The 24,078-nt window shown below is 38.9% G+C and overlaps 2 protein-coding genes across 3 annotated transcripts in view; one reads left to right on the top strand and one right to left on the bottom strand.

Moving 5' to 3' along the window:
- SELENOF (selenoprotein F) overlaps positions 1-13,816 on the bottom strand; it is a 37,561-nt gene extending 23,745 nt beyond the window's left edge. The window contains exons 1-2 of the mRNA XM_061121472.1: positions 13,661-13,816; positions 6,168-6,335 (exon numbers count right to left, since the gene is read on the bottom strand). Coding sequence (XP_060977455.1) covers positions 6,168-6,335; positions 13,661-13,735 — 243 coding nt within the window. The 5' untranslated portion in view covers positions 13,736-13,816. The remainder of the gene's footprint in view (positions 1-6,167; positions 6,336-13,660) is intronic.
- Positions 13,817-14,317: 501 nt separating this feature from the next.
- HS2ST1 (heparan sulfate 2-O-sulfotransferase 1) overlaps positions 14,318-24,078 on the top strand; it is a 178,584-nt gene continuing 168,823 nt past the window's right edge. Inside the window, exon 1 of one of the 2 annotated variants that reach the window (XM_061121470.1) lies at positions 14,318-14,823. In XM_061121470.1, the coding sequence (XP_060977453.1) occupies positions 14,700-14,823 (124 nt within the window). In that variant the 5' untranslated portion in view covers positions 14,318-14,699. The remainder of the gene's footprint in view (positions 14,824-24,078) is intronic. The other variant, XM_061121471.1, reaches the window with a different exon arrangement.

The following is a 24,078-nucleotide window of genomic DNA, read 5'->3' as shown; positions in this document are numbered from 1 at the left end:
TCTGTCATCATCTGCCTATAGGGTAGAGTTCAAACTTCCCATCAAGGCACACAGGCCCTACTTACTTACCTATTGTTCTCTCTCTTCATAATAAGCTATCTGATTCATCTTAGATGGTCATCTCCCTCATGACGACTCTGTTCCTTTTCAAATACTTTTCCTTCTGCCAGAGATGACGTTCTCCTAATCACTTTCCAACTTATCTTAAGCATCAACTTCTACATAAGCAAGGGGTAACATTTATCTGACCTGTCAGATGGTTATATCCTTCCTTCTGTGGTGCTTTTATACCATTTACTTTGTTTACAGAACTTATCTCTGTGAATGCTTAAAAGAAATCAATGCATCTGGAAAATTAACAAAAAAGAAATTGTACAGAGGGGTATAAAATAACAACTAAAAATCTTCCTTTGCCTCCTATCTCTCATTCAATAACTTTTAAACTGTCTGTTTTTAGTTCTTCTGTTGGTCACTTCCATAGTGATTAACACGGTTGTATCTATAGTTCTTGATTATGTCAACTTTAAGAAATTTATTGATTCCCTCCTCCTTCTGATTTTTATTTAATTTCTAATTTTTTTTTAAGCAGCTACATTAGTGGATATTATGTTTCATCCTAACAGAATATCCTGCCAAATGCATTCCAGTAGTCCAATTTCCATGTCTATTTCTTTGAGTCCTCTAGGACAGTGACTTTTGTCTTATTTTGGCATTTTCAGAGCCTACAGTATGAAGTAATATTTAGTATATAAACAAAGTTTATTTTGACTCTGAAGAAGGTATGTCTAAGAAATGCAGTTTTAAGACAGCCTGGAAATTGATTATGATTACTTTAAGGTTTTATTTTCCTTATAAATATTATAATCTGTAAATGTGACAGAATGTTTTAACATGCTTAGACAGAAGCTGATTCTGATTTGCAAATACCTAAGAAAATTCACCACATTTAATTTTCATATTAAAGGCAGATGAAATGCCACATATAGAGACTATAAAAAATAAATTTAAACTATTTTCAGTTCAACTGAATAACTGCACAAAAGAAACTTGTAAACTTTTCTTACACAAATATATGACATACATCTTTATTGTCACTTGTTAGCTGTATGACTTTAGGCAAGATCTCCTTGTCTCAGACCTAGCTATGAAATGGAGATGATAATGGTACTTTCCTCATGGAGTTGTTGTGAGGATTATATAAGTTAATTCATATAAAGTCTTGGAAGAGCACCTTCATATAATAAGAACTTAATGAATGTTTGAAGCTATTATTAAGTAAATTTGTTTCTTTATTTAGTATTGTTGCTATTCACAAGTCTTGAATTTGAACTGTTGCTACACATTTAGTTTTTAAAAAAAAAAAAACTTTCTGAACAGTGTTTTTATATTATATTAGAATAACCTGTTGAATTAAATTTGTTTCCTTTGAAGAAATCAGTTCATAGTTTTGATGCTACACGCACTACAAAAGTGAATCTATTTTAAGCAATGGTGAAATCTCTTTAGGGACTACAATTTCACGCAGTTAGCCCAACCTCCATTTCATCCTTCTATGCTTTACACACAAGTAGCATTCAGCTTCTGATAGGCTAAAGCTTAAAATTTGCCACTGTTTTGAATAATGCTGCTTAAGCTGACTTCTAAATTACTGTGAAGTTGGCTACAGAATTTCATGTATTATTTCTTAGTAAAAAGAGCCTTATTCAAGGGCAAAAACTTATATTGTAAGCTAAAGGCTGGGGATTCAGAAACATAGTTAACTGCACACCACAGGCATGTTTAAGTGCTTTGGGAATGCAGTGGTGGTTGGTGGTTTAGTTGCTAAGTCATGTCCAACTCCTGCGACCCCATGGACTGTAGCCTGCCAGGCTCCTCTGTCCATGGGATTCTCCAGGCAAGAATACTGGAGTGGGTTGCCATTTCCTTCTCCAGGGGATCTTCCTGACCCGGGAATCAAACCTGAGTCTCCTGCACTGCAGGCAGATTCTTTACTGACAGAGCTATGAGGGAAGACCTAGGTGTAGCTTAATGTAACTTGCAAGTGGCAGTGGTGGTGGCTAAGGAGGAGAAATTGGGGAAGACTTCTCAGAAAAGGGGACACTTGAGCTAAATCTTTAAAACAGCTTAAGTAGAAGTGGTATACTCTAGTAATTGAGGGGAAAAACCAGTCTGTTCTTTACCTAAGAGCGCATCATCCATCTGCTCCCTGGTGTAACCTCTCACATGGCTACTGTGGCAGCTTTTGTGGCAGTTCTTACATTATTCCACAATCCTAGCTAATAACTGGTTAGTGACCCAACTTGAGCTAGTAACAGTCCTTGTCTAAAATACTTCAAAGACCTAACAGGAGAAGAATTAGTCCTTTTCTGGTGGGAAAAGCTGTAAGATACAACAAGCAAGAACCGGCAGTTACATGTTTTCCCACCACAAGCAGAGAGTCAGTCAGTAGTGAAGAGAATAGTTCCTTCCCTTCCATCATAAGATTCTATGTACAAAAAGCAGAAGTCACTTACACTACTTAGTAAATACTAATAGCACCAAGATTTAAACATTTTTCTTTCATTAGTTTACCGTTTTTTTACTTTAAGTTACAAATTAGTACACAGGCTTTCCTGGTGGCTCAGTGGTAAAGAATCCACCTGCCAATGCAGGAGACATGGGTTCAATCCCTGGAGAAGGAATATGGCAACTCTCTTCAGTCTTCTTGCCTGGGAAATCTTGTGGACAGAGGAGCCTGACGGGCTACAGTCCATGGGGTCGCAAGAGTTGGATATGACTTACTGACTAAACAACAACAAATTAGTATGCTCTTAATAATTCAGTCAATATCCTTATGAATGTTTGTAAATTGTACCTAGGTACACAGTTATGAGCAAAACTAGTTAAAACAGTAGTAAACCAGCTAACCAAAAAATCTTGTTCTAGTTTTATCTGTGATGTTTACTTAGGTCCTTTACGATCAAAAGTGGGGGAGAAACAAGACCAAATACAAACAAATATAGGAATATCTACTTGCAGAATAAGGGGCTTAGAAGATATTTTCTGCATTTGTTGGGAATAAATACATTTTTTAAAAGCGAATTTTATATTTTTGCCTATCAAAGGCTAAATTTAGCCTATTGACTTGAGTGTATGCATTTGAAAAATGATTAGCTTCATCCCTGAACAGACTTATAAAGCATGCAACTAAGATAAGAGCCAAAATGAGTACTCAGGTAACATTTCTTTATTATAAATTGCCAAGACATTCTTGCAAATAAACTACAAATTTCCTCTTCTAAAAAATTTATATTCCCAATGATTTACACATAGCCATGTTTAAGTATTCTTAATATTTTTGACATAAGGCACTAGTCTATAATGCAGGTTCAATCCCCAAGTCTGGAATATCTCCTGGAAAAAGAAACGGCAAGCCACTTCAGTAAACTTGCCTGGGAAATCTCATGGACAGAGGAGCCTGGTGGGCTACAGTCAGTGGGGTCTCAAGAGTCAGACGTGACTTAATGACTAAACGACAACAAACTAGTCTATATATTGCTTTTTTTTACTTTCAAAGTAGAACTAAATTAAACTATAATTTTAAAATTAAGCCTTAAGTCAGAGTTGAATGAGACAGAAAAGCTATTGTGTATATTGTTACCTATGATTCAGTTCAGTTCAGTACAGTTGCTCAGTCGTGTCTGACTCTTTGCGACCCCATGGACAGCAGCATGCCAGGCTTCCCTGTCCATCACCAACTCCCGGAGTTTACTCAAACTCATGTCCATTGATGATGTCAGTGATGCCATCTAACCATCTCATCCTCTGTCATCCCCTTCTCCCACCTCCAATCTTTCCCAGCATCAGGGTCTTTTCAAATGGGTCAGTTCTTTGCATCAGGTGGTCAAAGTATTGGAGTTTCAGCTTCAGCATCAGTCCTTCCAATGAATATTCAGGACTGATTTCCTTTAGGATGGACTGGTTGGATCTCCTTGCAGCCTAAGGGACTCTCAAGAGTCTTCTCCAACACCACAGTTCAAAAGCATCAATTCTCTGGCACTCTGCTTTCTTTATAGTCCAATTCTCACATCCATACATGACCACCTATGATTATGTACCAACAATCCAGAGAGCAGTACTGCACAGATTAAATTTGAAGTCTACCACTTTTATATAAGAATGTGGTTTATATCTACATGGAGGCTTGCCTGACCTGCCATACTTTTATATTTATACTACTATTTTAAGTATTTTGGTTCCACCAGGCCTCTTAAAGAAAATCATTCACTGATTTTGTGCAATACTGTCTGAGCAAATACTTAATGAGAAGTACATCTTACAGATTATAAGCAAGGAGTTGAGAAAAAACAAGTACAGTATAAAAGGTGTATCAGGATACAGGCTCACTTGCACTTAGATATAATAAACATTTCAGTTTGTGTGATTAGTTAGGCATGTATTAAACAGTGGGCTATTTCCCCTTGGATAATGCTGAGCTGTAACTGCTGCAACGTGTCAAGATATCAAACAGAGCTCAATTAATAATGAAAACTGAACAGGAATATGATTAATTTAAGAAGCATGTGACTGAAGTTTGGTTCTACTAAAATTATATCATAGGGACTTGCCTGGCAGTTCAGTGATTAAGATTCTGCACTTCCCCTACAGGGGGCATGGGTTTGATTCCTGGCTGAGGAACTAAGATCCTGTATGTGGCACAGTGTGGCTTAAAAAAAAAACTCACAAAATTTGTATATTATAAAGAATTACTGAGAAAGGGCAATTAAGTAAAAACAGCTTTTATATGCACTTGGTTTATAGTTTAGGCATATTTGATATTAGTCAAAGGCTAGACTTTCTCAGCTTACCCGTGATTACAAAGGAGGTGTGTGATAAAGATTATTTCTTTTAAAACACCCCTTGTTGTTCAATCCATCTGTTTGGTGTCTCAAGAAATAATTACTGTTGGCCGAGTGAGTGTACAGACCATAGAGTAACAGCTTAAAGATGAGAGGATCAATCACACTGCAGCCACCTGACTCATGTGAATATATCAATGAAGAAACAAAACAGAAAACAAGAAAGAAGGAGCCTACGAATTAGGTCCTATGTCTTAAGTCTATTTAAAATCAAGTTTTAAAAATCTGTTTAGATTTTACTTACTTGCAATAAAGACTAACTTTTATATATGGGAATCTTCTAAACATTAAAATATATTATGGGTGTATGTGAACCAAGAAAATGAAAACCATGGTAGACTCGGAAGCCACATCTGGGACACAGGAATTTCAGGTTTTCAACTGAGAAATCAAGTGTAACTTTCAGTTGAATACTGACATTAAAGCGTGTCTGCTTGTTTTTCTTACAAACCTATAAAACTGTATTCATTGTTAGAAATAAACCTTTACTACCTAGTAATGAGAAGATACAATTACTGTGTGAAAGCTTTACAAACCATAATGCCTCAAAGAGGACTCAATAAGTAAAACTGAAAGAATATTAAAAGGAAAGAAAGCAGAGAGATGCTGACATTTTTTCTCAAACACAGGGACTTCATCAATTCAGCTTGATTTGGATGATATAAACGACCTTTTCAGGATAATTTTTAAATTAATCTACAGGTCTAATGAAAAGATTTAAAAATTGAGCAAGTTTACTATTAATTTGAACAGTGGGTAAAACCATAGCAGATTTTACCAGATAGTTAGAACTACCTAGTCCTGGTTGTCTTCAGGTGTTAAAGGTGAGAGCAGGTATCAGGAAATATTAGTCACAGGTGTGCAAATTAACCGACCATATTCTTTAGTTAACCAGATTAAAAGTTATAAGTTACTGTTGACAATTATGTAGGTGCTTTACTTTCATCTCAAATTTCATTTGTAAGACTGGGTTCTTATTGTAACTGAATAAAACCATCTAGTTAATTATTCTCTGGTTTCAGATGGCCAGAAGTAAGGAAGAGTGGACAGCACAGCCATGGTACGATGGTCTATTGGTCTATAACCATACTTTTCCCCCTCATTTGCTTTGATGGATCTAATGCCCCAGGCAAGAAATCAGTCCAGTTTCTAAAACTACAAAATGCAGAAGCTAATGACTTCTTTGTATTTAAGTTGATTAAGCAATTTAACATTTTACCTCATCTCAACTAAATCATCTAATGGAAAAGAGATACTAGAAAGCAGTACCTTTTTAGTTTCAAATTGTGCTTCTTCCTGACAGCACCCTCTACAGTCAGGATCCAGCTGCAGAAGGTTGAACTGTCCAAGCAAATCACAGGAGCTGCAGAGCAAGTTGCTGGAGAAACCTAACTCTCTGCAAGACTCTGAGGAAAACTCTGCTCCCAATGCAGAGACCTGAAAACAAAAAATAAGGGGGGAAAAAAGTCATCTTTACATTACAAAGCTTCCAAAAAGAACAAGCTAGAGTTGTCAAAATCTAACACACATACTAGAGAGTTAGTGAAACACCTCATTTGGAGACAATTTTAAAATTATTTTAAAACTCTGTAACCTTGAGTCTTTGGTTCTTCCCATCTCCCCCAATTTTTTTTTTTTCTTAAAAACTTGTCATATTGCAGCTTGGCTAAAACATGGATTCACAAAAAAGATCATATATTATTTCTTTGTGATATACATACATATATATCTTGCAGAAAAATGAATTTTCATTTCAAGAACTTAGGATCTGCTTGCCCTCTCCTCCTTCTGCTGTGCGTCTCCTAAATGTTCCCCATGTCTATTTTTAGTCCTCTCTTTGCATATTTTCCATGGAGAACTATGGCTTTTCCATGGCTTCAAATATTCATTTATTAAAAACTCTCAAGTCTTTTTTCTTAAGCATCAAGCTTCCAACATCTTCTCATTTAGATGTATAGGCACTGTAAATTCAAATTCTCCAACAGTGAAACATCTTTTAAAAATCTATTCCTTCCAATGTATTCATATTCAGAATATCTTAGCAAAATGGTACCATTTGCCCTGACTACCCAGTTGTCCAGGTCAGTCAACCTAGACTCCACATTCTTCACCATTCTTAGAACCAAAAAAAGCAGACATTACTTTGCAACAAAGGTCCGTCTAGTCCAGGCTATGGTTTTTCCAATGGTCATGTATGCATGTGAGAGTTGGACTATAAAGAAAGCTGAGCACCAAAGGATTAATGCTTTTGAACTGTGGTGTTGGAGAAGACTCTTGGGAGTCCCTTGGACTGCAAGGAGATCCAACCAACCAGTCCATCCTAAAGGAGATCAGTCCTGGGTGTTCACTGGAAGGACTGATGCTGAAGCTGAAACTCCAATACTTTGGCCACCTGATGTGAAGAGTTGACTCGTTGGAAAAGACCCTGATGCTGGGAAAGATTGAGGGCAGGAGGAGAAGGGGACGACAGAGGATGAGATGACTGCATGGCATCACCAACTTGATGGACATGGGTTTGGGTGGACTCCGAGAGTTGGTGATGGACAGGGAGGCCTGGCGTGCTGCGGTTCATGGGGTCGCAAAGAGTCGGACACGACTGAGCGGCTGAACTGAACTGAGAACCAATCAATTAAGTTTTGACAATTTGAAGAGCTCTCAAGCCTCAAGTCTGTAAAAGAACTCTCAAATCTTTTCCTGCCTCAGTGGCTTAAATGGTCAGCTAGTCCTACTTCTCACTACACCTCCAATCCCATTCTACTTTTCAGCTACAATGGATTCCTATAGTACCTGAAAATACAAAACCCTTACTCAAACATACATTTATTTGCTCATATTTTTTTACGTTAGGCTCTTTTATACCTTTCCACCTTGTTAAATTCTACTTCTTTCCAAGAACTTGATCAGTATCAGTTTTCTTAGGAAGCCTTCTCTGAGAAAAAGCAGATTCCAATCTTTAGCCACTATCTTTTCTAAGAAACTTAAGCATAGCTGTAAAACAGCACACTTATGACACTGCACTATGTAAACCTATGATTGTTTGATTCCCCAATAATGCTGTGAACTCTTTCAAGGGCAAGCATTAAATTATTTCTTTGTATTTCCAGCACTTGGCTTTCCAGGTGGCACTAGTGGTAAAGAATTTGCCTGCCAATGCTGGAGACTTAAGAGATGGGAGTTTGATCCCAGGGTTGGGAAGATCCCCTGGAGGAGGGCATGCCAACCCACCCCGGTATTCTTGCCTGGAGAATCCCATGGACAGAGGAGCCTGGCAGGCTACAGTCCATAAGGTTGCAGAGAGTCAGACACGACTAAAGCGACTTTGCACGCAGGTACATGCTAGTTCTCAGGCGTGTTAAGCAGATGAATTGGTCAAAACCAGACTCAAGTAGGGGGAATTTCAGATTGACTGTAATGGGTTGATCTAGACCAAGAGTCTGCAGATTTTATGTGAAGGGTCCCATAGTAATTGTGTGAGGCTTGGGTGGCTATATAGTTTCCGTTGAACTAGTCAACTCAGCTATTGCAGCACAAAATCAGTCACAGACAGTAATAAATGAATGTGTGTCTGTGTTCCAATAAAACTTCACTTACAAAAACAAGGCTTGCTGGATTTGGCCCACCAGCTAATTAATCAAGTTGATAAAATCAAATGGCATATCTCGTTGTAAAAAAACTTTAAAAGTGTTGCTGGCATACTCTTCCAAATACTAATCATCCCACTGGCCTTACATTAAGTCAACATCCTAATTTGATCCCTTATACAAACATCCTTTACCTTATCTAAGTAATAGTGGGCAGGATATATCATAATGTATCAAAACATATCAAGTATACCAGTCTAGCCATAGGGATCTAAGAACCTTGCTCCCATACTAGTACTTTGAATACAGTTTATTTACTTGTAAAGTGATCTGCTTCATCTATTTCACAGGTTAATTTCTATTTCTCCAAAGATGGCCATACCAAAATATATACATCATCCCAAATGTGACTGGCAGGGGCTTGTGACTATTCTTTCAAACAGAGTGTCAAGAAGTGATAATTATGTGATTTCTGAAGGTAGGCCATAAAAAAGAAAGCCATCTCTGCTTGACTAGGGCTTGCAGGTGCCGTGTCTCTGTTTCTCTAAAATACTCAACTTTTAGCCACCATGCTGTAAGATAGCCTAAACTACAGAGAGAATGTGGAGAGGCCCATGCAGAGAACTGAGGCCTCCAGCTGACAAATAGCATCCACTACTAGATGTGTGAGTAAAAAGCCTTCACACTTTAGTCTTTAGTCTCAGGCTGAGGTCTGAGACATCGTGGAACACACAGCCACGCTGTCGTGCCTGTCTGAATTGCTAACCCATAGAATCTGAAAGCAAAATAAACAATGGTTTTATACCACTAAATTTCAGGGTGATCTGTTTTGCAGCCATGGTAACTAAAATAGGCAATAAAAGTAAAATCACTTTGAAACAGTGAACTGCTAAACAAATGTTAAGAAACTGTTACCAAAGCATGTTTTACAAAACAAGAATCTCAAATGAAAAATCATGGGATCATAATACTTGGTTTTATTCTGGCATTTACTGAGCACCTACTGACAGGCAGAGTGAACATGCAAAACGTATTTGAGTCTGATGACATCGTGATTCAAATACCAACTCAGAGCAACCTTATTTCTGAATTTCTGAATAGGAATAATTACCACTTACTTCACAGAGTTTGGAGGATTAAAGGAGAAAAAGTACAGAAAGCATTTAGTAACCTGTCCAGTACACTGCTGCTGCTAAGTCGCTTCAGTCGTGTCTGACTCTGTGCGACCCAACAGACGGCAGCCCACCAGGCTCCACCAGTGAGTACTTAATAAATGTTAGAATTATTCTTACCTTCCACTGTGGAAACAAAAACACTATTTATATTTAAATCATTATAATAGACACGGGATAGAGGTAAGTGTAGGGGAGATAGAAGGTATCTTGAGTTTCATGAGTGAATCTTTTTTCCTACCATAATTCGTTTTTTGCAGACTTAAGGCTTTGACTCAAGTAAGAACATCAGAACATATATTAAAGCACTTTATAAGTACAAAATGCTAAATAATATTGGAGAGTTCAACTATAAATTACACCCACACATCTTTTTTGGCTCTGCCATAGTGCTTGTGGAATCTTAGTTCTCCAACCAAGGACTGAACCACACCCTTGGCAGTAAAGCATGGAGGCCTGGATGACCAGGGAAATCCCCTGAATTTTCTAATAATTAGCCACCCTTGTAAGAAAGACATGGATTTTAAGGGCAGGGTGGGATAACCCTGATTGAGATAACTACTTAACAGTTTACAACTTTCTCCAATTCTAAGTAGGATTCACAGGCTAAAAGACAATGCATCATTCATTTATTTTTCTGGTATTAGTGTTCTTTAAAAACATGAGGGTTGTTGGCAGAGAAACTGTAATAACTTTAATGGAACATTACCCCTTTGGGCAAAAGTCTGGTATTGCTATTCATTTTACTCCACTTCTACATTCACATGACTGGTTGTCTCTTTACTCAGAAAACTCACAGGGTTCTCACATAATTCTGAAAAGGTTCAAATCTGAGATAAAAGCAAATACATGGGTTTACAGATTAGCCCCAAGAAAATAAGTACCAGAAACATGACAAGCCATAATGACAAGCTCTTACACGGTACCAGATACTTTGTAAAGTGTTGCTAAACACTTTACATCATTATTTCATTTAATCTTATCCTATGAAAGAGGTATTATCCTCACCTTATAAAGAAGGAAACAAAAGCTTTAATTCCAGCCTGCCCTCAAAACCCTTAACCACTGTTACTACCACCTTTCACAGAATCCATGATGTGCCATTATTGTATGTACTACTAAAAACAACAAACACGCTGACAGTTATGCCACTGACTGAAGTAAGAGCAATCCAGATGATAATCTGTGAGGAAAAGGGGATGGAGTGTGGTGTCTTAGAATCTGTGAAACAGAAAATCATTTTATACTCACTGCTTTCAGTACAGGACCTTTCTGAATAAAGTAATATTACATACAAGCAGAATGAAAAAATGAATACCACTTAGTTCTTGGAGACTCTAGAAAACAGCTCCCTTAGGCTATGCTATTTTTTTTTTTTTAATGCGTAAGCATACTCAGAATGTATTTTCAGATTAAATCATTTTATATCCTCCCAGTTGTCACTTCATTGGAATGCTGATAACCATGAGCTGCTATTAACTGTATTTTTTCCTTAATTAATAGGTTTTATTGAAGTATAGTTGACTTACAGTGTTTCAAGTGCACAGCAAGGTGATTCAGTTCTTTATATATATATATATATAAATACACACACACACATATTATTTTTCAGGTTATTTTCCATTATAGACTATTACAAGATATTGACTATAGTTCCCTGCGCTATACAGTAAACCTTTGTTGCTTGTTGCATATCTATTTTTTTTTTAATTAGAAACTTAGCATTCTGTTCATACTAAGACAAACAAGTAGAGTCAAAATGTCATAAGCTTTTCAGTTAGGCCAAAGTTTATAAGTTTTCTAGGGACTTCCCTGATGGCCCAGAGGTTAAAGAATCTGCCCTGCAATGCGGGGCACTTGGGTTAGATCCCTAGTCAGGAGACTAAGATCCCACATCCCGAGGAGCAACTGAGCCCATTCAGGTGCCTCAACTACTGAGCCCTCATCCGGCAAGTAAGATCCGAGGCAGACAAATAGGTAAGTATGTTTTTTTACGAAATTTGTTAAGTTTTCTATAATATAAGGAGAGAGAGGTTGGTGGCCTTAATGAAGATGACACCCAAATTTCTTTGGCGTGAATTCTGTGGATGATCACTTCGAAAGATTGTTTAATAACCATAAATTCCTCCTACCTTGTATGTATGCTTCTTTGCAATGTGACTCTGTCACTCTTCTCATGCAGAGATGGAATCTATTTCCCTACCCTTGAATCCAGATTGGTCTTGTGATTTGCTTTGGCAAATATTGGGATGTGGAAGTGATGTGATTTCTGAGGCTAGGCTTCATGAGGCAATGCCACTTTTGCTCTGTGTCTGGCCTTACTGGAGAATGAGAGGTCACATGAGGGAGACCTAAGTCACCCTAGCTGACAGCACCACTAAGTATGAAGCCATCTAGAACCCTTCAGTTCAGCTGACCTACTGGCTCAGTAAAGTGGTATAAATGAAAGAAAGTGAAGTCACTCAGTCGTGTCCGACTCTTTGCGACCCCATGGACAGTACCCTGCACCAGGCTCCTCCGTCCGTGGGATTTTCTAGGCAAGAGTACTGGAGTGGGCTGACATTTCCTTCTCCAGGGAATCTTCCTGACCCAGGGATTGAACCCAGGTCTCCCGCATTGTAGACAGACACGTTACCGTCTGAGCCACCAGGGCACCAGGGAAGGTATAAATGAGGCCAAAGGAAATCAACAGGGAAACTGCTCAACAGACACATAGAATCATGAGAAATCATTATTTTAAGCCATTAAGTGTAGGGGGTGCTTACACAGCCACAGATAATCAAACAGTTGAAGAGATAATGAGATCAGAAGAAGTCAACTTGAAATGTTACTCTTTATATTTTCATGGTGGTGAGTACAAATTATCTAAGACTGACAAAAAATTCTTGAGTACAAAGTTTAGAAAGGGGTCTTCCAGTAATTTCTAAGGCACCAAATGACTGAATAATGAAGTACTATAAAGTTAATGAGAGAAGTAAATAATCCACTTTTTAGGTAAGGCTGTAAAAGTAAATAGGCCAGATCTTTAAACTCCTTAATGAAAGAAAAGCCCAGGTGTTTGTGGAGGCCTTCAGTATAGACCCTCAATCCTCCAAACCTTGAATAAATTAATTAAACCAGATCTCTAGGAGAATACTCAGCAGACTCAAAACAGAGAACACTTGAAAAATTAGGCTGATAAAAGACACTTGTGAAAACTCCAAGTGTGGTGCCTATTAAAAAGTTTTATTATGCACAGTTAAACGAACTAAAAACTTCTAATAAGTCGTTTGTGAGTGAATAGGAAAGTAAGTCGAAACTAGCCTCTTCCCATTCAAATGTAAAGAAGGTATCTCTTCTGTTAATGGATAAAAACGAAAAAAAAAAAAGAAAACTTGGTTAGACAACGATCGATTTTAAGCGAGATGAAAGCTATCATTTTAGAAAATCAATTTCAAGAATAAATTATGCTTTAGTAGTTCCTTTTATTGCAACAGTGTTGTTTAAAAACCACAAATGATGCTGAGGTGTACCCAGCGGCCTGTGAGTGCCAGAGAACAGAGGTAAAAAAGTAAGAGTGACACAGAGACCACAAACAAATGACAGAAAGAAGTAAAAAGGAAGTGTACCCTGGACCAAAGTCTTGAGGGCTTTCCTCTAAGACTTGAAAGGAAGCTTTGTCATAAAGACGACAGTTCCTTGCATTTCTGCCAATTTAGTAACAATCTTCATTCCTTTGCAAAACTTAGTGCCTTTCCCGTCCCCCACCCCCTCACCCGCTTTTACGGCGTGTCTTACAGACTGTACTCAAGATAGACTCAGGTCAGGAGAAGGAATCGCTAGGAACCCAGGGCGGGGAAAGATAATCGTCAAACCCGGAATAAAGCCACGTCGCACGCCGGCCGCAGCAACCGCTGGGGGAGCTCGCCCTTTTCAGCTGTGTCTCCCAAAAGGGACCGAATATTCCGTTTTCCTTAGCGCAATCCCTGTCGCTCGCCCTGGGGCTGCAGCAGAGGTGACCTCCACTCACCGTTTGAAGCACGGTGGCCAGCAGCAGCCGCAGCACAAACGCCGCGCCAAGCCATCCATACGGCCGGGCCGCCATCACTGCCACCTTCCGTAGGTCTCCGGCTGCCCAGAAGACCCCTCTGCTAGGGGCGTCTACTCCAGAGCCTGATCCAAAACAGGCTGCTAGAGGCTGCTGCCATCAAGTCTCTTATTCTGAGGAGACGGGCATTAACTACGGGCATATGTAAGCTTAAAGGTGATCAAAAACTTTACACTTGGTGTAAATATGAAGTCACGGGGTCCTTTCGATAATTCACATCAGGCATCTCCCTAAACTCCTCAAATCTGTGATTCCCGGGCTCCATCCTTTCATTCACGACATTTCCTTAAGCAGTCAAGAAGCCCCGCCTTCGCCAGTTTCGGCCTGCCTCCTTCTCCAAGTTTACCCAATCGAATGCCGACTTGGTTGATACCTACGGCAAAGGAAACCAACCGTGACACGCACCACAAGCGAAGTGCTGGAGTTCTTCGGTCCAATAAGCTCAACCGAAAGGGAGTAGAGGGCGGAGCCTCTGGTTGCCGAGCAGCGTACGTGGAGGCGTGCGCGTGGAGGCGGAGAGGGATGGGTAGGGGGCGGGGCCGAGGGCGGCGCAGCCGCAGCCGCAGAGCTGGCGGAGAAGCGCGCGGCCGAGAGCAAAGGAGGGAGGGAAGGAAGGAAGAGAAGGAGGAGGATAGGCAGGCGGGCGCCGGGGTCGGGGACTGAGGCAGTAGAAGGAGGCGAGAGCCCGGCAGCTGCTTCGCGCTGTGTTTGCTGCACGGGCTTTTGGAGGGAGTCGGCCGTGGAGTCTGTCGAGGAGAAGCGGGCACCGGCGGCGTTGCTGCTGGCGCCTGGGGGCGGGGGACTGGGGAGGCGCGAAGGGGGGTCGCTGCGGTGGTTCTCTCGCTGTCGCGCTCTTCTTGCCTTTCTCCCGGCTCCGTGGGCTCCTCCCGGCGTCTCCCTCGCCCCCGGGTCCCCGATCCCCGCCCCCCGCGGTATGTCTTGATCCCGAGCAGCGGGTTTCATGGGGCTCCTCAGGATTATGATGCCGCCCAAGTTGCAGCTGCTGGCGGTGGTGGCCTTCGCGGTGGCGATGCTCTTCTTGGAGAACCAGATCCAGAAACTGGAGGAGTCCCGGTCGAAGCTAGGTGAGGAGCCGGGTCACTCCGGGCTGAGTGGTGTGTGGAAGGGGCCAGGCTGGGGAGGCACTGCAAGCCGAGCAAGTGGGCGTTTATCTAACCTGATATCTGGCTTGGAGGCTGGAGGCTGAAAGAGAACACAAGCCCCTGGAATGGGGGTGAATTAAGCTTGGGTGGTATGCTGGGTTCATGAGGTCAAGGGGCAGAGGTTGCAAGGTTGGACTTCCTCGAGCCAAAGGGTTACCCTGAAGTAGGCATTCCACGCGGAGAGAGCAAGAGAAGATCGAATTCGTTGGGGAGCCGGTACTGACTGTTGGAGGAGACCGAAACGGTCAGGCTTGCCTGTTCTCTTAGAAGTCATATTGAAAGCTCCAGCAGTGTCAGGCAAGGGGTATTGTAATTTGAGATGTGAGCACCTCGATACTGAATCTTTTGGGAATGGGGAGGTTCGCGAAGGGACAGATGCGCTGAAATGGAGGGGAGATACTGGAGTGATGGTGTGTAAAAGAATTACATTGTAGTGAGTTGCACTCGAGCTGGGGGCAGCAAGGGACCGCACAACTGATGAGAGATATAGACTGTCCAGGTAGGACAGGAAAGCAAATAAAAAGCTCCCGTGAGGTTCTGAAACGAGGTATTCAGGCATTTAAATTGTTTTTTAGTGGCGCTAAACTGGTATTTTGAGCTTAAGAACGGAGTTGTGTGTGTATGTTGCTTCGCGGCAGTGTTGGTGTAGTGAATTTAGAAGGGGAGGAAACGTTGAGGGGGAATTGCTATAATGAGATTTAAAGTTAACGAAAGGAAAAGTGCAGAAAGTTTGCCATATGGTTAAGTACCTTAAAGAGTTAACAGTTGTTGCTTTAATTGGGGGAGAGATCTGAAGTACAAAAAGTTGGAGTGTGATGTTGTGAAAGACCAGACGAATGCACAGATATGTACTTTCAGAGCAGTAAGGAACTGTGGCATTTGGGAAGAGTCTGAATGGGGAGGGAGTGTTAAAAGAATGTCAGCAATACATTTTGATTTTTAAATGTACATGGCACTTAAAAATCAGCCCAAGAGGCTGTAATTTGAATGTGGAAAATAATGTTTAGTAAGTATATTTTATACACTTTCACCGCCGCATCATTTAAAATAAGTTTTGAAATGCAAACAAATAGGAGCGTTATAATTTAGACTCAGAAGTAACGTATGCTGCTGTGATGATTAATATTTTGGAAAAATCTATCAGAAAATAATTGTAATATTACAAATAATAGCTAGCCATTTGTAGTTTTTATACTTTGAAAAAAGCACTGGAGACTATTTTAAAGTGCAGTTTATCAAAGAATATCAAATAAACCAACAAGTGCAAATAAATTTGAAGATAGGGATAATTCCACTCTTCAACTCTAAGGTAAAACTTGCCCTGTGTAATTTTGAACAGATACCAAATTTATTTATTATGATTTTATTAATGTGTGCAGTATACGATGGAAAAATGTTTACTTTAAATTTTGAAGGTTGGCCAATATACTCTTTTTGTTTGTACCCATTTAGCAGCATTCATGGTCATATTCTAGTCTGGTTAATGATCCAGCTTTACAGAAAAAAAGACTCCTCTTCAAGAAAGTTGAAAGTTATGTTAAATTAAACTTTATATTTGTTCTTTGTTGTATTGCTCTTTGAATTTCTTATACATATTATGGTGGGTTGGGATAACTTCAGATTTTAATTTTCCTTCCTTGTCTAACATTTTTTCCCATTATAATTTAAATTATTTTCTATAGGCACAACCTGAATGATTTTAAAAAGATTTATTTGAGGATGTAGGAAGCCACAGGTAGTGGCTAGGTAGATGACGTGATTCTTTAAGACTTTTTACAAGAAAGAAACTCTTACATTTTATTAGAAATAGTAAATATGGAATAAATGAAATAATTCTTGAAAAGGAGACTCATACAAAAAGCTAGAAGGAGCTAATAATAGAGATGTGGAATTGAGTGAGTGATAGTCGTTCAGTCGTACTTGACTCTTTGAGACCCCATGGACTGTAAGCCTGCCACACTCTGTCCATGGAATGCTCCAGGCAAGAATACTGGAGTGGTTGCCATTTTCTTTTCCAGATGTAAAATTATGGCAAATAAAATGCATAGCTTCACATCAGCAGTCTTTTGACTTAAAAAAAGTCTTCTGAAACGGGCTGTATTAAAGCAGATGTAAGTAATCTTCCTTCGGAAAGGAACACAGAAGGAGGCGTATTTTGACAATCAGACTCTGTATTAGACCCTTTCATATTTGCTATTCTTATTAGATCTTCCGAGAACACCATAGAAAGCCATTTTCACAAATGCGGGAACAAGTTCAAAAGTTATATAACTTGACCACATACCTAGTAAGTGGCAAAGTCATTCTTGGAACCCAGGTATGTCTGATTTCAAATCATGTTCCCCTTTAATTGTACCAGGCTGCTTGGGACTTTATATTGACATTACACTAAGATGTAGTGGTTTGAATAGAATTTTTAAACTAGCACCAATGTTTAATTGCATTTATTGCCAAGAATGAATATCATTCTTAGAAAATTCAATTTCTGCCACAAAGGAATTAGTTTAGTGTAATGTCTGTGGCTTGTTTATACCCATGTAATGAACATAATTATATTATCTAATGAAAGGACTGAAATAGCTTACTTTTGCTACAGGGGGAAAAAAAAGATTGTTGTTGTGTTCTGTAAGTGTCAAATCACAAACAATAAAAGCATTTTTATTTTGCCATCAGAAAAGCTTAAACACACAATTTTCACTTTTCAGAAACTTTTGTGGTGTCATCTGTCACACAGAATGTTGACTTAAAGTGTTGTCGTATTTATTAAATCTTGCATTTATGGCTTAAAAAAAAGAAAAACTTAAACATCATTAAGTATATCAACAGGAATTCCTAAAAACCAGTGTCAAAAACTTAAACATCATTAAGTATATCAACAGGAATTCCTGAAAACCAGTGTCACATAATAGAGTTATTTTTTTTCCCCAGTGAATATTGAATGACAGTATACGTAATACTGGTTTTGCATCTTGCTTTTTTCATTTAATGTCAAAGAACATCTTTCTAAGTCAAAAAATATACATTTGACTTACTCATTTTAATAGCTGTATAACATTCCACAGTATGCATGAATCATAAATTCTTAAGCCATTATGCCAATAGTGAACATTCAGTTTATCCCCCTTCACACTTTTTTTAAACTGTTTTATTTCTTAATATTATAAAACAGTGTTACAAGAAACATGCTTATATTAGTTTAATTCTTTATTTGTTGGTACTATTTTCAGTAGGATAAATTTTAATAAGGGATTACTGAGACAAAAGATATATATATTTTGTAATTTAACAGATTTTAAAATCTGTTACTTCCCCCAAAATTTATTAATTTATTTCCCAAGGGTTATAATAATGTGTACTGTCAGCATACACACAAGCACAGGATATTGTCAGCTTTTAATTTTTGCTAGCGCTTAATTTTTTCCTAAAGCTGTGAAATAGTATGTTGTATTAATTTATGTTTCCTTGACTTCTAATTAAGTTGAACATAATTTACTTGTTCATTTTCATGTCTGTTCGGTAGTATTTTATCTTACCAATTTTTAGGGTTTAAAAAGGATGTTAGATGTAGTAATCATTTATCTGTTGTGTCGTATCTGTTTTTCTCCAGTTCTGTCATTTGTCCCTTGACTTTATGGTGTATGGAAGTTAAAAATTTTATGTAGTCAAATCTATCAATTTAGGCAAGTAGGTGCCTTACATTGCTTGAGAAGTCTTCCCCCAACCAAGATTATGTTATTATTCTCTATATTTTGTTAGTGTTTTATAGCTTATATTTTTACATTTAGCTCTTTAAAGCAGTCATATGTTTGTTGTAATTTCTCTCAGTGAATGGCCACTTATGGCAAATATTATATTAATGATTCATCTTTTTTTTCCTTCTCTGTATGTTACAGTTCTTGTTTTAGTCACATATTAAGTTTTCATGTGTTCTTGGATAAATTTGGGACTCCATTATTTTTCACTAATCAGAGATTCTTTTGGTCTTAGGGACTCATATATAGGCTTCAAGGCATCTATGAATTCCCTGAAATTATATACATTATCTTTTATCACATTTGCAAAGGAGTACACAATCCCCTTAATGGTAAGAATCACTGATTTTCAGTAGATGGTTTATATTTAATAGAGTGAGCGTGTTTTTTGTTTTTAATATTAACTTATTACAACATGCAATTTGTGAGTTAAATTTAGGATGCAAGCACATTAATATTAATGTGGGTGTTACATTGCAAACTTATTAATGTGGGTATTGCATTGAGAAAAGTATTAAAATGTATACAAACTTAAATTTTCTAATGAGGTATAGAACATAACATGGAGTCAAAATGAAAACTTACTTAGGTTACTGCTTAGTTACTTAGCTGTTAGAACTCTGCTTTACAGAATTTATTGCTTTTTCTAAGTAGTTATTTCTGAATGTCAAGAGCACACTTGTTAATTTTGACTGATGGAACAGTCAATGAAACTTTTGTTATATAAATGTCAGAATTATGTGCTTGATAACTTTATTTTTTATAGGGCCTAAACATTTAAAATAATATTTTTTGTTCATATGCTTGTAACACCACTAAATAAATGAATGCTTTAGGACCAAATGTTTTCAATGAAGACAGTAACTCAGAATGGATTATATAGCTGTCTTCATTGGTCAAAAGTATGTTAATCTCTATGTTCTTGAAACCCTCCTTAACTAATGAACCAACTTCCAGGGCCAAGCTTGGGACTTAACCTCTCTGAAATTTGGTAGGTTTTACAAGTGCCACTGTTCTTTTTGTTTAGTTGCTAAGTTGTGTGTGACTCTTTGTAACCCCATGGGCTATAGCCTACTGGGTTCCTCTGTCCATGGGATTTCCCAGGCAAGAATACTGGAGTGGGTTGCCATTTCCTTCTCCAGGGGATCTTCCCGACCCATGTCTTCTGATTGGCAGGCAGGTTCTTTACCACTGAGCCATCAGGAAAGCCCACCTGAAACCATACATACTTGTAAAATGTTCCCAAGAATGATAGATTTCTCTACTTATAAAATTGTTTGCAAAGTTTACAGTAGTTAGTGTTTAGAGGACTTAACAGTTTAATTGGAATGCAGTTATTCTAGAATTGCTAATTGGTGTCTCACTTGAGTCCCGGATAGGATATCTAGTGCCATAGAGTAGTCAGTTAAGTGAAAGGGTTGATTTCAATTAAAGTGATAATAGGCGGTCTCTCTACCTCTCTAAGCCTTCTAAGAGCTTTTTGGGCACTTAGTGAAGTTGAAATAATAAGTATTCAAACACTGCTCTCCAGAATGACTACTTTTGAGAGATGTTTCTATAGATGGACTTTATAATCATGGTTCACTATAGTCCAGTTATTTATAATTATCTGGCCAACTACTAGTAACTGTGTTTATGTACTTTGCCTTTCTGCCTGTTAATTATAGATTAACTGCCTATTGGACCACTTGTGTACCTGATCCTGTTTCCTCATCGACTTAAAAGATGTGGTTCCAGAAGTTTTCCCTCATTCTCCTGTAGTCCCTTTCTGCTGGATTCTTCTCATTAGCATGTAAACATTCTATTATCTCTCCCAAGCAAAAACAGAATGGTATTTTTCTCTTGACTTCTGTTTCTCAGCCAATGTCTGTTTCATATTTCAGTTTCCCTTAGCAGTAAAACTTAAAAATTGTCTATTTTCACTGTTGCTAATTGCCACAATCACCAGTAACTTCCCTCAGTCCTACAGTCAGTTTTTGGTCTTCATCTTACTTTACCAGTCAGCAGAATTTGACACAGTTGATCACTTCTTCCTTTTGAGCAATTTTCTTCATTTGGCTTCCAATATATCATACTCTTGGCTTTCTTCCCCCCTCAGTGGTCATTTCTCTTGTCTCTTGTGTTAGATTCTTCTTTAACACTCTCTTCAGCCCTTTAACATAAGAATATCAAAGGGCTGAGTCCTTGAAACTCTTCTCTACTCTTCCTTCGTTGGTGACCTATGTGCTGATGACTTCTAAATATGTATTTCTAATTGAGACTTGTTTCCTAAACATTAGATTTGTGTAGATTCATGTAATTGAGTTGCCCACTTGAACAATTAATGGACTTAAATTCAGTGTGGCTAAAATGAATCTTCTGATGTTTCTGTATAATGCCTCAGTACCCAGTACACCCCCCCAATAATTTTATCTGACCTTTATTTCTGTTGATAGTAGCTTTAGCCTTCCATTTGCTAGTTGACTTTTCTTTTCTCACACTCTACATCTAATCTTTCAGAAATATCTTGTTAGCTTTACCTTCAAAATATTTGTAGACTATGACTACTACTCAGCACTTCCACTCTTATCACCCTAATTCAGGATACCATAGTCTCTTCCCTGGATCACTGCCATGTCTTAACTAGTCTGTTTGATTCTGCACTTGGCTTCCCTACAGACTATTCTTAATATAACAGCTTGGTGAGCCTTTTGAAATGTAAAAAAATCATGTCACTCCTTTGCATAAAGCTCTTCGGAAGCTTCCTGAATTAGAGTAATGCTAGCTGTTTTTAAAACAAAGTCCACAATTTTACTGGCCAAACATAGTAAATGACTCTTTTTTTCCCCATCATGTTTTAGGTGATCATTTTGGTGGATGGTTTTCCCCTTCATGAGTTATTCAAGGTCTTGGGTACTTTCTGTTATTAGTTATGCCATCCCCTCTGGTTTGAAGTTCTCTGCTGTCAGTCTGGGGAAGAGGCAAGAGAAAGGTGAGACAAGTGCCCTTTTCTCAACTTTTTTGACCTCTTTTACCCTCAGTCTATTGATGAGATTTTGTTGTTTCAGTTGCTGAGTCTTGTCTGACTCTGTTGTGACCCCATAGACTGGCCCACCAGGCTCCTTGGTCCATGGGATTTCCCAGGCAAGAATACCGGAATGGGTTGCCATTTCCTTCTCCAAGGGATCTTTGCAAACCAGGGATGGAACCTGTATCCTGCATTGGCAGGCGGATTCTTTACCGCAGAGCCACCAGGGAAGCCATGGATGAGGACTAGTTATAATCTCTATGCAAGGGTGGTGGGGAGGGAGTGGAAAGTGGGTTTCTTAGCTGGCAGTCACTTTAACATTTGTGGCTGTGTACTGCGGAAGATGGGAGCATACATTTGAATCTTTTGAATCCTTTCGAATATTTTGTGACTCGATATAAACTGTCTTGATTAATGTTCTTTGTGAACATGTGAAATGTATATTCCGTTGTTACAGGGTAAAGTGTGCTGTAACTATCAGGTCGAGTTGTTCCAGTCTTCTGTATCTTCTGTATCCTTGATTTTCTTTCTGCCTACTCCTTTCTTCAGTTATATAGAGAGGGATTTTGAAGTCTCTGGTGGTGATAATGGGTTTATTTCTCCTTAGAGTTCTGTTACTTTTTGCTTCATGTGTTTTGAACTACTGTGATTAGTTGCATGAATGTTAGGACTGTCATATCCTTTTGATTAACCCCTTTTTCATTATGAGATGATGCTCTTTATCCTTAGTGATATTCTTTGCTCTGAAACCTACTTGGTCTGTTATTTATTTAGTCACTTCAGTTTTGATTAGTTTTAGCATAGTGTATCCTTCCCATTCTTTTAGTATAATATTAATCTGTTTGTGTCTTTTTGTGCCCTTCATGGATCCCTCCTTGTGGTGAAGAGACTTGTGTAACTCAGTGAGGCTATGAGCCATACCAAGCAGGGACACCCAAGATAGACGGGTCATGGTAGAGTGTTCTGACTAAATGCAATCTACTGGAGGAGGAAATAACAAACCACTCCAGTATACTTGCCATGAGAACCACATGAACTATATAAGAGGCCAAAAAGATATGACACCAAAAGATGAATCCCCCAGGTCGAACTTGTCCAGTATGCTACTGGGGAAGAGCGAAGGAGAATTACCAATAGCCCCAGAATGAATGAAGCAGCTGGGCCAAAGCAGATGCGCCACTCAGTTGTGGATGTGTCTGGTGATGAAAGTAAAATCCTATGCTGCAAAGAACAGTGTTGTATAGGAACCTGGAACGTTAGGTCCATGACTCAAGGAAAATTGGATGTGGTCAAACAGGAGATAAGAACAAACATCAGCATCCTAGGAATCAGCAAACTAAAATGGGCAGGAATGGTCGAATTTAATTCAGATGACCGTTATATCTACTACTGTGGGCAAGAATCCCATAGATGAAATGGAGTAGCTCTGATAATCATCAGAGTCCAAAATACAGTACTTGGCTCAACCTCAAAAATAACAGAATGATCTTGGTTCATTTCCAAGGTAAGCCATTCAACATCACAGTAATCCGTGTCTATGCCCATACCACTGATGCCGGAGAAGCTGATGTTGATCAGTTCTGTGAAGACCTAGAAGACCTCCTAGAACTAACACCTAAAAAAGATGTTCTGTTCATCACTGGGGACTGGAATGCACAAGTACGAAGTCAATATGTATTTGGAGTAACAGGCAAGTTTGCCTTTGGAGAACAAAATGAAGCCAGGCAGAGGTTAACTGAATTCTGCCAAGAGAATGCACTAGTCATAGGAAATACCCTTTTTCAACAACACAAGAGATGACTTTACACATGGACATCACCAAATGGTCAATACCGAAATCAAATTGACAATGTTCTTTGTAGCCTAAGATGGAGAGTTGTATTTAGTCAGCAAAAACAAAACCTGGAGCTGACTGTAGCTCAGATCATTAGCTTGTCATGGCAAAATTCAAGCTTAAACTAAAGAAAACCAGGAAAAACACTAGGCCAGCCAGGTATGACTTATATCAAATTCCAGATGAATTTGTAGTAGCAGTAATGAATAGATTCAAGGGACTAGATCTGATTAACAATGTGCCTGAAGAACTATGGACAGAGGTCCATAATACTATGTGAAAGTGAAGGTGAAGTCGCTCAGTCATGTCTGACTTTGCATCCCCATGGACTGTAGCCTACCAGTCTCCTCCGTCTATGGGGTTCTCCAGGCAAGAATACTGGAGTGGATTGCCATTTCCTTCTCAGGGGATCTTCCCGACCCAGGGATCAAACCCAGGTCTCCCGCATTGCAGGCAGACGCTTTACCCTCTGAGCCACCAGGGAAGCCCTATAGGGCTTCTATAGGGTGGCTAACAAAACCACCCCAAAGAAAAAGAAGAGCACGAAGGCAAAGTGGTTATCTGAGGAGGCTTTACAAGTAGCT

Source organism: Dama dama, chromosome 20 (assembly GCF_033118175.1).
Source record: "Dama dama isolate Ldn47 chromosome 20, ASM3311817v1, whole genome shotgun sequence".
Classification (NCBI taxonomy): domain Eukaryota; kingdom Metazoa; phylum Chordata; class Mammalia; order Artiodactyla; family Cervidae; genus Dama; species Dama dama.
This window is presented reverse-complemented; position numbering and strand designations above follow the sequence as displayed.